Source organism: Pholcus phalangioides, unplaced genomic scaffold (genome assembly GCF_987345545.1).
Source record: "Pholcus phalangioides strain wild (caught in Gottingen) unplaced genomic scaffold, Ppha-v1.0 ptg000014l_1, whole genome shotgun sequence".
NCBI classification, from domain to species: Eukaryota; Metazoa; Arthropoda; class Arachnida; order Araneae; family Pholcidae; genus Pholcus; species Pholcus phalangioides.
This window is the reverse complement of record NW_028301607.1, coordinates 21,989,105-22,004,107: the sequence shown is the minus strand read 5'-3', so window position 1 is coordinate 22,004,107 and position 15,003 is coordinate 21,989,105. Positions and strand designations below refer to the sequence as shown.

The 15,003-nt window shown below is 32.9% G+C and overlaps 1 protein-coding gene across 1 annotated transcript; it reads left to right on the top strand.

Moving 5' to 3' along the window:
* Positions 1-417: 417 nt before the first annotated feature.
* LOC149078272 (TELO2-interacting protein 2-like) lies at positions 418-14,506 on the top strand. The gene is made up of 11 exons (XM_089241900.1): positions 418-667; positions 1,851-1,998; positions 4,103-4,309; positions 6,795-6,985; positions 8,913-9,035; positions 9,822-9,989; positions 10,950-11,090; positions 11,279-11,391; positions 11,578-11,663; positions 13,648-13,721; positions 14,335-14,506. The coding sequence occupies exons 1-11, from the start codon at positions 605-607 to the stop codon at positions 14,416-14,418; spliced, it is 1,398 nt and encodes a 465-aa protein (XP_089098026.1). The 5' UTR covers positions 418-604; the 3' UTR covers positions 14,419-14,506.
* Positions 14,507-15,003: the final 497 nt, after the last annotated feature.

Genomic DNA, 15,003 nt, shown 5'->3' with positions numbered 1-15,003 from the left:
GATTTACTGATTTGATACCTAGATAATCTGTAGAATAACTGATTTCTGCACTTTAGCGCTAACATATACGCGCCCTATTAATGTATATATCGGCGCGCTAGTGTATACGCGCTTTAAAGGTCATCCAAGACGGTCGTTTCGTCTCCTTGCTTATCGAAAACTGCACTGAAGATGCCACTGCAGTAATGGGCGAAACGTTTGCTTCAAAAAAGACCTCGAACAAGGCATAACAGCCCAAAAGGTATAAACAGTATTATAATTTTTTCCACGTTTGGCTTTTTTTTTGGGCAGAGATTCGAAGTCCGTGTTTACCTGTTCTTTTCTTTCCTTATTAGTTTTAAAATATGGTCAGCATGTTGATGCTTGAGCAAGTTTTTGTTGTTTTTTTTTCAACTGTCAACAATCATCATCACAACCACACGTGGTCGGCAAAAGCCGTCCGCATTAGTTTGATTTTTTCAAGTTTCAGGGATATTGTTTACCAATCGATCTGTATCTGTATGTGTTTACCATTGATGGCCCTGGCAGCTACAGCCCCGTGGAATTTTGAAGTTTACCATTGACTTTCAGCTGTTTATGGCGTGTGTTTCGTTGTGGGTCCAAAATGACGCTCTGCGAAACTTTCCCACAATGGAAGAGTATCTTTGACCTCACAAAACGTAGCAATGTGAGAGAATCCATTTCTTATATCATCTAATAGCTAGTGTTAGTTATGATAATGTTTATTGGGCTCGTGTCCGAGTTATGGAAAATCCGCTAATTTGGGGTAAAGTTGAGAAAAAAGGGGCTTGGAACAGCTATCATATAATACACGGTTTCCACTTGTCCTATTTTTACTACTTTTTGGTAAAATGCTCTGCTTTTGTCCTACTTTTCTACCAAATCCTATCTACAAAATTTGTGTAATTGGTTTTTAACTGAGCAGTAAATCATTGATATATTGCCAAATATTACAAATGTTGTATATTGCAATTAATCAAAGCTGAAAGTGTATAATTTTCAAGGTTATTTGGGGGAGTGTATGTGGACCATTTTGTTTATTAATTTTTCTTTTGCTTAGTTTGAGTGTTAAACAAGTAGAGTAGTTATTGAAAACTTATTTTATATACGAAATTTATGGCGTGAAAAAATACAGGCTGACAGGCTACAGCCCTGTCAGCCTCTTTCCCTGGCCCCCACAATGGGGGAGGCTGACAAGACCCTGGGGCCCGGGACGATTCTCATCATTTTTTTATTTTTTTACGCCATAAATTTACTATAAAGGGGCCCGTGAAACGTCTGGTCTGGAGGCCCACCAAAGGTCCTATCCTAGGGGCCCTGCTGGAGATGGTCGGCACACCTGGTATGTTTGAGAGCATCCAACAATTGTGGCTGTCAGCTGTGCACTGACCTTCACAGCCACAACTTTGAACAACTCCTGTAATCACTTCTCTTCGTCTACTTTCTGACCTTGAACTGTGCTGCACAGGCTGTATTATAATCATACTGTCAAGTAAATGGTTTTATACTTATTTATTTTTTTTTTACTCATTATTGTACTTTATTTTGTAGACCACAGGCTGTGTTGTAATCCTGCTATGAAATAAATGTTCTTTCCTATTTATTATTGGCCTTTTTATTTCACTTGACGTCACACCCTTCATAAATATTTTTGCAATTTTCACCGACTAAATGTGGATTGAGATACCATGTTTTATGGCAGTTTTGTTCCTCTTGATGCCTAATATCACCCCTTCAGAGTTTGTTGATAACTTCAATTGATAACTTGATAACTAGGTCTGTTTCAAGGAAACCTTTGTTAAGCAAATTTTTATTTAATGTTTTTTTATTTAATGTAATATATCTTACAGGTATCTATACAGGAGCTGGAAGAAAACATAAAAGAATTCCCGGTGATTTTGATATCAGAATCATATGAATATGAGCAGCTCAATGAGCTGGTCGAATTGATAGTATCTCAAGCTTTAGTTAAAGATTCGAGTAAAGAGGAGCATCAAGGTATGATTATTTTGAGTCACGTTAACAATACTTTTTCTCAGATTTTCTACTGATTTAAAATCTTGAATGACATTCAAAGTATGTGCATGAAATCTGTTATATTGTCCTCCTCTGTCCAAGAGGATTCACATTTTAAGAGAGGTAGGCCTACATATTTTTTGACCTTACAACATGTAAATACACTCATAACAACATTTATTCATTGCTAATTTCCAGTTTGAAAAATAGATTGCTGCACTGAAAATACACACCATGTATGAAAATTACGCAATTATGGCACTGTTAGGTTCTACAAAAAGCACATTTATATGGCATATCCCAGGGGTTGGAAAACTTTTTCACTCACGACGCCCCTTTCCCCTATTCAATGCTTATCCGCTAGGTCACAGGAATTTTTTTAAGAAAGGGAAAAAAAACTCAAAAACAGCCAATAGGTGATGCTGGTACGATTGACTTAGATGGAAATATGCAATGTAAATGACTCTGTTATAAGAACATGCGCTCCTAATCCACAACCAGTTCAGCGTTGTAAACCGTGTATGTGGACCTGCTGCACTCTGCCATTGCTGGATTTGTCTCTCCTGAAATGTGTTATCCCCTGTGGTGGTGGTCATGTGGAACACATGCTGTTGTAATAAACAATTTGGAGGCATTCTGTTTGTTATTTGCGTATCTTTTCCTTGACTTGTGTATGTCAGCGCCACCTATCGGCTGTTTTTTAGTTTTTTCTTTTTAAAAAAAATTCCAGTGATCTAGCGATGCTAATCCTGCAAACCATTATTTATTTTGGTTATTTTTCCTGTTTTTATGAATTTTTAAAATTTTTGCAGACTTTTTGCTCACCCTGTATATACATGTAAGAGCAAAAGAGACCAGCTTAAGTGAGATTGAAAAGAGAAATATTCTTCATATGTACTCTCTTATCAATTTCTCTATTATAATACTTTCCCCTTTCATTTTCCTTTTTCTGACATGCAGTTAGGTTGGGACGAGGTTACCATATTTATCGCAAATTTGTCAAATAGAGATCATCTGAATTTTTTACCAATAGCTTGTAAGCGAAGAGGTTAACAACTGCGTCGATGTGTTGGTTCTATATTCTTGAGAGTGTCAAAATCATTGTTTTATGTTGTCTATCTGCATTTCGTTAAATTTTTTTTTCAATTCTGTTACGTGTGCAAATAAAAATAAATAAGAAGCCATGATACAGGTTTTTTTTTTCATTAAATTTTTATCTAGTTGATCTTTCTCCTGCTTTTTGTATATCAAGGTTATGGCAGTGCATGCAAATGAACTAGCGCTACAAGCATTACTGAATTTGTCAGAAGACTTGAGCATGACTATTTAAGGCACATAAAAACATTTGAAAAAAGAGAAATGTCTATTGTGGTTGCAGTACTGCCTTGTTGGTGTCACACACCAACAAGGCTTGATTTATACAAATACAAGGCCACAGCTAGCAAAATGCCCAATGAGGCGGCTGAGAAAAAAAATGCCCATACAAATATAGATGTAATTCATGGTCCATCATATCCACCCTATTGAACATTTTGAACTTTTCAATCATATTCCCCCAACACCTGCATCCAATGTAAACATATTTGTCATGATACTTGTTGTCTATGTAAATTGGCTGTGTGAAATTAGTTTTTTGTGGTTCTCTAATTTTGACATGAAAATGTGTGTGATTGTCTTTTCTCTGGAAAAAATTCCCCTTCTATAATCCCAGGTGGTAGGTCACCATGGTGACTAAAAAATTGGTACTGGCACCTAAAATCTTTTATGTGTGGGTATAAATTGTGTGGAGTGAGAGGACAGCATAAAATTTGTAGAATTCATGTCATTGTCTCCTTCCTCCATCATGGAAATTCATGGTCCCAGATAAGTCACACAAAAAATTATTTCAGACCGTTTTTCTGAAAGAAAGTCTTGTATATGTATATAGCACATTAATTTTTTTTTTTTGACTTGTTAAGCTTTGCTGCATTTTCAATAGTTTATGTTTATCAATTTTGTTTAAATAGCATAGACATCCAAAATGTATAGTTCTTTGCTAATGCCATTACAAAGTTTCAAATCGAGAAAATAAAAATTACTTTTTCAGAATATGACTCCAGCGACTTTGTTGATGTATTGGAGCATGTTCCACTTTGTTTCAAGTGTTTGAAGGTTCTTCTTTCCAAACTGAAATTCAAATCACTCAGTCTCGTTCACATGAATGGATTTTTTCAACAAATCTTCATGCTTTGCGGGACTCATAATCAGAGTACTTTTCCATGGAGTAATGAGGAAGCAAAGTCATCGGTTTCTGGTAATTATCACTCAATTCTCATTCCCAATGATTCTTGTATTCTCATTTTTTTTCAACGCTGCTATCTATATTTCAGAAGTGAAATCTAGACTGGCCATGTAAATCTCGCAGCGTTGAAAAATCAGACACACAATACTATGTATGCACTCAGAGGTATGTACACTTACACTTCTAGCACAACTCATTTGGTAGTAAATTGCTCATGGCGATAGACCTGAATTGTGTTTGAAAGAAAGTCTAATGCAGTGGATCCTGCTTGATAAAAGTCCTTATTGAAATCATACACACACAAATTTATATCTGGTGAGAAAACCTTAAATGGGAAATGAATTCAATTTTTAACCCATTAAAGATGACGTTGGTTTTTAGAAAGAAAAAAACCACTGCGTGGAGCCACACTCCCACCATTTATTGGGAAAGAAAAAATTAAAATTTTGAATTAAAAATTTTCTTACCAACCAGCATCAATGGGTTGATGGGAAAATTTCTCAAAAGGGGAGGGGGAACGTATATCACATCCACCACTGGTTTCCTAATTTAGGTTTCTTCACCCTTCGGAGTGAGTTAAGAGAATTGCAACCCCCCAAACTAGAACTAAGTACATATACAATTATTTTCAATTAAATTCATCAAATCAAATGAAATCTTAAAATTTATCATCAAGTTAATTTAGTTAAAATTGTAATTAATTAATTTAATTACATTTTCAATGTGTCTTCTGAATTCTCAGGAGTAGCAAGGAATCCAATAGCTTTGGTAAAAAAACTCACTGGTGTCCACACTACAGATAGCTCTCAATATATTTTATACATAGGATTCAATAGATACAACTGATATATCATTTTTTGATAATTTTGGATTTGACTCTGAGCAAAGACCATGCGCAATTGAATTTGCATGTGGTGAAAACTGGGAATGAATCATAGCCAAACTCAAATGACTGGTTATTATTGCTGAAAGAAAGGGCCACTTGTGTCCGTCTGCCAGGAATCAAACCCTGTCCTCTTGCAATCCAGGCAATTGTGCTAACCATGGGAGACATAACTTTAATTTACTTATAAGGGTACAGTATCAGTAAAAAAAACTTGAACCCCCTCCCCCAGAGCTCCTGAATTTCATCACATTAGAATTTTTACTCATATAAAATTACATGAAACAAAGTTTTTGAGAACCTACAGTATTTAGAAATTAAAATATATTGCACTGTCTCATGGCACCTGGGTGTCACGCACATTCTTTGAGAATTGCTGGTTTATTTGGTGATACCCCGACTAGAGTTAAATAACAAAAGAGTTACTTGCATCATTAACATCTGTTATTTTGAATTAAATTTTGGTGTGTACAGTAGACTCTCACTAATCCGGCACATATCACACCAGGGTGGGCTGGATTATCAAAATTGCTGGAAGTTCGTTGAAAAAGCCCTTTTGATGCTTATAAGAATCATGGATAATGTTATTATTTGGATATTGTTATGACTTTTGCAAAGTACCGAACGAACCAATATCATAACATGGAAAAAGTTTGTTTATCAAGATTTTGGTTTATGTTATCAATTTTTTCTCCGTCGAAAGTTTTTTTTTTTGCGCATTTTGACTCTGAGGTTGAACATCAGATTTTATCATTTATTTTCTCAATAAATTATCATCCTTGCAAGTCTATGTAAGAGGTCAGAAGGTTGCCCTCTCCTTATCAACCAGGCCTGTCATTTAGGGGGGGGGGGCAGGGGGCTAGCTTTAAAAAATAAACTAAAAATGGGATATATGTATATATATATACATACATACATACATACATACATACATTGAGTACATGTGCTTTGCCCCGACTCCCCCCTGGAAAAAGTTGAAATGATGGCCCTGTTATCGACAATCATTTTCATACTCGGCTCATATTGCCCTATTTGGGTAGTACTAGTAGTAGCAACTATAATCCATGTTTGCATGAAATTTCTTTTGCAATCGACCACCTATAGTGGAGAAAAATGTGAAGTGAAAACGAAAATCCATCCATCGGGTTCTTGGTCAGTTTCACAGTTACTCAGCCGAAAGACTTTCTCAGGGGGGGGGGGTCTATGGAACGTACCGCGCATTAAAAAAATTATTGTAATTCGTAAAACACATCTGACAGTTCCATTCAAATTATACACAATGGCTAAATAATAATAATAAATGCATGATTTTAACTCAAAGCAAAAATATTCTGTTTCAGAACAATAAGGGGGAAAAAAACCATGTTGCAACCCCTTGCAACATGATTAGCATATCGGAACACTACATGTTATTTGGATAATTTTTCTAATTGAAAGTATGCCGCTAAGATCAATGGTTCACCAGTAGAATGTGAAACCCCCTGTTACCTATGCACCCTGTATATGTCCTATATATTTTTTTGTAATAACCATTATTTTTTGTCACATTTTAATATTATAAATAATTATATTGTTATGATAATAATCAATTTCTCAATCTTTTTATGTTTTAAGAGATCATTCAAAGTGTTCTTGGTCTCACTGGACATGAAAGTTTGGAGAAGTTGTTAGGTTCGAACATCAAAGGAACGTTGACTCTTTTCAAAAGCATTTTGTTGTCTATGAGGCCTTCTTTGATGGAAAATACTTGGATACTTAATCCAACCACCTGCCATATTTTCAAATGGCTACTTTCCTATGTTCAGGTAAAAATTAATTAATCATAATCCATGTTGTGATTATTGTTTTGTTTATGCAGTGTAAAAAATGGTGAAATCAAACTTGCATTTTGAATCCAAAACTAGTTTTTTTTTATTTCTGCAAAATGTTGATCCTTTGATAATTTTTATTGACTCTCTTTTGAAGGAACAATGGGGTTGGTGGTAATATAATTAATAACTCTCATGGTTCAACAACTCTTTTTTCTGGTCAATCGGACCGTAACCTACAGTTAGAAGCAAATTTTGAGCAACTTTTTTTTCATCCATGTTACCAAGAGGTTCTTGCTTCAGCCTTATGTTGCTGTTCTGGCTTGATTTTTCTTTACTCAAATGGAAAAGTATTTCTTTCTTTCCTCTGGTCAGGGAAGAACTGAGCAATGTTATGATGCCCCATTAGCCTGGATGAATAATTAACATTATTGAGCCTTATTCAATTTCTAAATAGGTGATTAATTGTTAATTCAAGAAATACATTTTATCAAAAAAAAATAAAAAATTGTGTTGTTAGCCATTGATATAAATTAGCAACTTTAGTGTCTTCTTTTTTCTTTTAAAAAATTTTACAATATCTATACTCCTATTGTTTAAAAAAAGCATCTTTTCCTTTACCCTTCATAGCCAATTATTAGGACCCTAAAGCATAGAACTGTAATTATGATGGCTAAATTTTCATCTTTTCTGACTTTAAAATGTCTGTAACTTATCAAAGAAAGAGATTCTCTGAATATTTGTACTGACATGAACTTTGATAATGAAATGTATTTATCTCCACCGAGAATTGAACCAGAGTCCTCTTGCATACCTGGCAAGTACGCTAACCAATACACTAGAAACAACTCCTCTTACTGAGTAAACACATATAGTAGTGTGATGAGCTGAATGGAAACGTTTCAGCCTTCCTTCAACTTCATATGGTGACAGTATAGAACTATGTTACTTTTTCAGCCTGCAACATATCAAAGAAAGAGAATCCACTGGGCAAGCTGTATTTCTTGCTTGGGAAAGTTGGCCACATGTTCAGAGCCCACAAATTTTTAGGTCCCCAAAATTAAATGCATTTTGGCATTTTGTATTTTAGGCATGGGCTACCTACCCTACACCCCCTCCCCCCATACACTATATATTGGGGGGGGGCGCCCAAAAATTGGTATTTGCGTAGGGTGCAAGCTTAAGAGGAACCGGTCCTTCCCTTGGATATTAGTGCCGAGATGGACTTCAGAAAGAAAAGTTATTTGTCTGTACTGGGAATCAAACCTGGGCAGTAACATGTTTCTCTATTATCATCTGGGGTGTATTTGCTGAACTTGAAGAGAGGCAACGTCGCCATTCATCTCAGCAGACTACTCGGTAAGAGGTGGTGTGTCTCTGGTGTATTGGCTAGCTTACTTGCCTGGTATGTAAGAGGATCCAGTAGAGACAAATAATTTTCCTTTCGGAAGTTCATTTTGGCACTAATATCCAGGGGGGATCTTTTCCTGATATGTTTTAGGTTGAAAAAGTAACATATTTTTTTTTAATGTCTGTAACTTTTTGTTATTAAAATTCAATCATCAACATCATATTTTAGTTTATTATACATATACTATTTCATAAAAAATACTTCGTTTTTTTATCCTCAATTCTTTGAAAAGTGTTCTCATGTTTGGCCAGGTGGGATGGATAGATAGATGGGCTATGGGAAGGTGTTGCTGCTTTTCCAATGGATACCCTTTACGTTAGAGGTTCTGCAAGGAATATTAATGTGGGTATCTGCCTGGTATGTTAAGCTCAAGTCATCAACATCAAGATGATTCAGAATATTGTCCATAAAATCGAGCGTTTTACTTCACTGCTTTCATTTTCTTGCATAAGTGTTTTTTACTGTGATTTAAATAGTATATATATATGTGTGTGTGTCATTAAATTATTTCAGCATCCCGATTTGGCAAATTATATTCCCGATGTGTTACCTCCACCTCTCATGTTTGTATCTCACTACTCAACATCCCTCAAAGTCCATGGTATTCAATGCTTACATCATATCATCAATAATGTGGTGAGTGTACTGAAAACATTTAATTACACATGGTGATCCTGTTAGCGCTAATGCGGCTTTTATCTCATCAACATTCTGTCTTAGAGGTATTATTCCAACTTGAAGAATGCGCAAAAGGCATTCAAAAATTACCCTGTACCAGTTTTGAGAGTGAAAATACAGTGTGTTGCAAAATAAAAAATCTAAATTTTTATGCGGCCCCTGTGTTCTTTAACTTCCAGTTAGAAAGTTGTTGGCTTGTCTCTCCTGATTCCAAAAGAAAAAAATTTCATGTTTTTAAGTTCAATATTCTCTAAGATATTTGAATTGATATATCAGAGAAAAGTTATGAAAGAACGGCAAAAATTAATGGGCAATGCTCCTTTTTCCCTGATTTGTGCTGTCCTTTTCCAACTTTTCTCCAATTTCTGAATTCAAATATCTCGGTGAATAACTTAACAATTAACAATTGGGAATTTTTTTGGTTAGGCCTTAAGAGAGACGGGGCAACAATTTTCTTATCGGAAGTTGGAGGACAAGGAGGACCGTATGAAAATTTATACTTTTTTATTTTGTTACACACTGTATTTTCACTCTCAAAATTGGTGCAGTAGTTTTTGAATGCCTTTTGAGCATTTTTTTAACTAAAACTATACCTCTACGATGGACGATCGATGAGGCCACATTAGCACTTACAGGGCACCTTGTATATGTATGCCCATAAAATGCTCAAAATTTCAGAATTGCTGTTTCTTTATTCAGTCTGTATGCCGATTATTATTAATGCAACCCTTCTAAAATTTGTAGCCCCCAACAGAATTAAAGTTATATGGAAGAGCTGATGTTGTTTATGATGCTTTGTTTAGACTCCTTTACCAAAAAGAGGTCGAAATAGTCATTGTTTTGTATCCCTGTTTATTGAAATTTCTCTCTGGACAAAACACGAGTCTTCATATTAGTCGGCAACCGAGGAAGGTTAGTATATTTTACTCATCTTTCAAATGAACCGACTCAATCTAGTATTTAATGGTGAAATAGTGATTGATGTAAAAAAATGTATTTTTCATTGATATTTACAAGCATGTTATCTAGTACTGTTTTTGAATAAAAACTTTTCTGCATTAAAAACTTTATGCAAACATAAATTAATAGCTACTTAGAGGTATGTGAGAAATTTTTCTTTATTGAATTTTCAAAGGTGTCAAGCCTCTTTTTAGGGGGCGAGAGAGGTCAGTTGTACTACTACTGTTAAATTCATATGCACCTCATGAACGTTCCTCTTTGGAATTTGATCAGTTATATGGTATACCATAGGCTTTTTCCTTTAAAGAAATAGGTCTTGCAAACAGAGCCCATTTTTTATAGCAGTAGTAAATGCTGTTTTCCAACTTTGAAAGGCGAATACAAGCTTCTCTTGTTTGAAAATGTCTCTTTGCACAGAGCAGGCAGACCTTCAACGCTATTCTTTCATAACATGAAAAATTCAGGCACTTCTTATTTTCACTTAATATGAAAATCAGGTGGCAGCACACGCACAGAAGCATAACTCCAATAAAATAAATATATTGGGGCCACTTATATGTATAGAACACGCTCCTGCTTGTACCAATTCATTACAAATGCCCCAGAAAGATGTTAACAAGATGCATTTTAAGTAGTGCTAAATGTTTATTGATTGTAAGAAATGAGTACAGAAAAAGAAAAGGCATGCCGTGTACACAGGTGCATCTAATATGTCAGTGAATATGGCAAATCCTTTTCTTAAACATCAGTTAGTTGATTTTATTCAAACTGTTCTTTTTTTAAATTAAATATTTTGTGTCATACATAAAAATTTAATGTTTCACAAGTTGAATTTTTTTTTTATGATTTGTTTTGTAGTTGATCTGTCTTATACCTTTGAAAATTTTCTGTTTGATTTTTGTTTCATTTTAGTGGAATAGTTACGATGAGGTGTATCACCAATTGCTCTGGAATATGACCATGGAAAGTCAAATAAAACTGAGACGAGCATATTCTACTCAACTACCCAGTTTTATTGGTGACATGGGAATAACTATCTTAAAACACATGAAGGTTTGAGTGATATTCTTTTTTTTAATAACTGCCTTTCTTTGGTTCTATCTTTGCTTACTGCAATGTGTATTTGCAAAGATACATTTTGTTCTGTAAATTTTATAAGTAAAATAACATTATGTATAATTTTATAATAAAAAATCAGGCACTAAATTGTGAGATGGTACCATTATTGTTTTTGAATGTAGAGGACGAAACAAGCACTATTAGAATACCTATCAGTGGCGGATGGATCCGAAGAAGTTTCAAGGATTAATGCTTTGAATTCTCTCATTGCCCTAATTAAAGTTGCATGGCCTAGGTACGTTTTGAATACATTTCTTGACACTAAACACACTTGTTTGAAAACTTGAGAAAAATATTTCTCTTGCAAACTGTAAACTAAAAGACTTTCTGAAAGAACAATTGAATTACCATGAAAAGAAAATTATAAAATTCAGTTAATTTAAAGGATTGCATAATATCAATTGTTACTTCTTTTCTTTAGAATGGAGAATCATTGCTTGGATTTCATGAAATCAATTTTGATTCTGTTTTGTGATGTACACGATGAAACCCACACTGATGAAAATGGTGAATATGAGATAGCTAGATACAATTTAAAATTGTAATATTTTTCCAATAATGTAGTGTATATTCCACATGTATTCAATAGTGCTGCAGTTCTCAACCTTTTTTGACTCACTGAGCTCTTTCTGGTATATATGATTTCTATGTCAGAGCCCCATTTAGTTACTGATATATTTTTATTATTTAAAATTACTTTTTTACTTTTTTGCAAATGAACTTCTCTTGAGTGGCTGCGGAGCCCCTGGGAGCACCAGTTGAGATATTGCAGCGGTATTGCGTGTAGTATTTCACATGTTTTTCTCATGTAAAAAGATTTTCTTTTATTTTTCACATGCTTGGACATACATGCAAATGTTTGTGTAATATTTCTTTTTAAATTCTGGATTTTCTTATAGTAAAATGCATCAATACAAGAAACTTTCAATTTCTTAGATTCTGACCTTATAAAAACTAATAGTGATATCATACGTAGTTTCTCCTCTTGATCATTAAATAATTTATTTTATGGATTTTAATAATCGTAATTATTTTTTATTCAAATAAGATTGATCATGCAATTCAATCTCACAACTTCAGCAAATGTTATACCTAAACTACAGTTGGATATCAGTACAACCCTTGGGGACAAAAATAATAACTTCATAAGTAGTGTTCTCCTGTGTAAAATATTTCCTGTAAATCAAGGAGTCCATATAACTCAATTTGATAACTTCAAGTAATATCAATTGCACTTCAAAATATCAAAATTTGACTATATAGGTTAGTACCTATTGCAAAACCTCATATCATATGCAAGAGCTGTTTAATAAAAAAATTAGATTTTTTTATTGGAATTGTTTCACAACAGCCTAAACACAAGAACTCCATATCTTAACCCGAAGGAGATTCAACCCTTTATATTTTCATAGTACTTTGAAGTACCAGGTTAGATAATTTGTTTTGAACTAATAACTGCTACAAAAATATTATTGTTTTTTGTCTTTGAACTAAAATGACTTAACGAATAATTTACATGATAACTATTTGTTATTATCATTATGTTTATACTTTTATTTTAATTTATTATTTCCTTTTTATTCTACTTTTCACTATTTCAGATATAAAGGATTAAATGGAATTGATGGTTTTTGCAGATGTTTTGTAAAAAAATTATAAATTTTAAACTAATCATTGAATTAATTTGAAATTTTTTATGTTTATAAAATAGTCTTGTCTATAATATTATGTAATAAAACTTATATTACTTAAAAATTCATATATTTTCTTTGATAAAATTGTTTTTTTGATTCTATGGCTGCCAAAAATCGGATTTATAACACCCTCCTGACTGTAACAAAGAACTGTAACAAAGAACAGGGCATTTTAGCTCAAAGGGGCTTAAACATGCTCTTTACAATAATAATTATGCAGGGCGTTTTAGCTCAATGGGCTAAAACATGTTCTTTACAATAATATCTCGGATTCCCAAGTGTTAAGCAGTAAACATTCATCACTCACAATAAAATATGATGAATGAAAATAATATAATAGTTATGATTGTACAAAGCCGCATTATTCTTCTTTCAAATGATATCAAACATGCTGAGATTGTGAAATAATATAATGGATTAAAAATTAAGATTTGCAGTTGGCCACTGCTCGCCATTGAAAGGGTTAATAGACTAATCTTGGGTTCTTTCATCCAATAAATTTAAAGGTATTTGAAGGAAAGAAATATCGGAAAATAGAGTTTCATGCAGGAGAAAAATATTATAGAATTTCAATAATAATTGTGTCTTTACTTAATGCCAATGTAGCAGAACTTTTCATTTTCATGATTATTTTTTAATGATTAAAAAATGTAATTTTGAATTCTTATTTATAATTGCAAAATGAAAATATATAGTACAAGAGTTGTGTTAGCGTTTTTAAGTTGATTCACTTTTGTAAGAAATATATTTTTTAATGCATGTATAATTAAATATATTCTTAATGTTTATCGTATTAGCAAAAGAGACTATTTTTGATCTATGTAAAAAGTGTTTACTACTCTTGAAGGCCTCATGTCCAAAAACATATGAAGTAAGTTTATTTCTCACTGTTATCATATTTCGTTTTGGACAGCCATTATTTTCCTACATTGTGAATAATTAAGAAGCAAATCAGCAATGTACTAAGCTAAATTTTCTATTAATGATTGGAGCAATTTAAGATTAAAGTTTGTACACACATATTTGTGTATGAATTGATACTCCAATCAGAAATCATACATCATTTAAAAGCAATTATTATTTAAGATCTTTTTTAAGAAGTTTCTTCTTTTTAAACATTAGTGACATCAATGTTTTGTTTAGTAAATTTAATATTGTATAGAAAAATTTAGAAAGTCAAAATATACACTACAGTAAAACCCCTCTTTATGGCCAAATAATGATTTCTCCGTTGCATAATATAAATATGCATTTCAAACCCCTGATAAACAGTCACCCCTCTTCTACGGACAAATTTTTTTGTCTCTACGGACAAATTTTTTTGTCCCATCAATGTTTGTAAAAGAGAGGTTTACTGTATTTTCAGATTCGAATGTTCAATTTTTGTTTTGTTTTTTCTTCATAAATGGCACCTTTTTTTGTTCACCAAAAAGCTGCTAACGTAATTTCAATAAATCATCACAAACATCATTTTTTTTTAATAGGAAAGTCTTTCACCAAAAATTGCTGAAACAGTACCACAGCTGCAAAATCTACTTGCATCACTCGGGTGTGTTGATGATTGCTAGTGATTTCTTATTCGATTTGTGATATTGTTGTTTTGTGATACTATACATGTAACAATTTGAAACATTAAATTTTTTATCAAATCTGAAATTATGGGATTTGTTTTTTTAGAATTACTTTTCAAATTATTTTTTAGTTTGTTTCTTTGTTATTTTTTTAATATCGGGTTGCCCTATTTAGACTTTATGACATATGTATCTTTTTATACACACTTTTTCTTCCCCAACGTTATTTTATTTTCTATCTTATTTTTTTAAAATTTTTTTCTAGCTACTTTTTTGGGCCTTGTTTTGGCTTTAGAATTCATATTTGTAATAGAAATGACAAAAAACTGATCAAATGTATTTAATGACTTATTTGATCTAGGTTTCTTCTTTTATTTTTTTCACAATTTCAACATTTTATTTTTATACACACACACATACAAAAACATAGTTTCATAAGTACAATTATATACCAATTTTATTTGAAAATTGCATCATTGTAATAATTATTATAAAATTAAAAAATTGCTGATGAAAATGACAATCAGTTCAGTTGCCAATGATTGAATGCATATACACATTATGAGAAAATACAACTCGCGA

Coding starts and splice junctions, on each gene's coding strand:
- LOC149078272 (XM_089241900.1), top strand. CDS start 605: ATGACGCTCTGCGAAACTTTCCCACAATGGAAGAGTATCTTTGACCTC. Junction 11,392..11,577: donor ATTAAAGTTGCATGGCCTAG/GTACGTTTTGAA, acceptor TCTTTTCTTTAG/AATGGAGAATCATTGCTTGG. Junction 11,664..13,647: donor AACCCACACTGATGAAAATG/GTGAATATGAGA, acceptor TTATCGTATTAG/CAAAAGAGACTATTTTTGAT.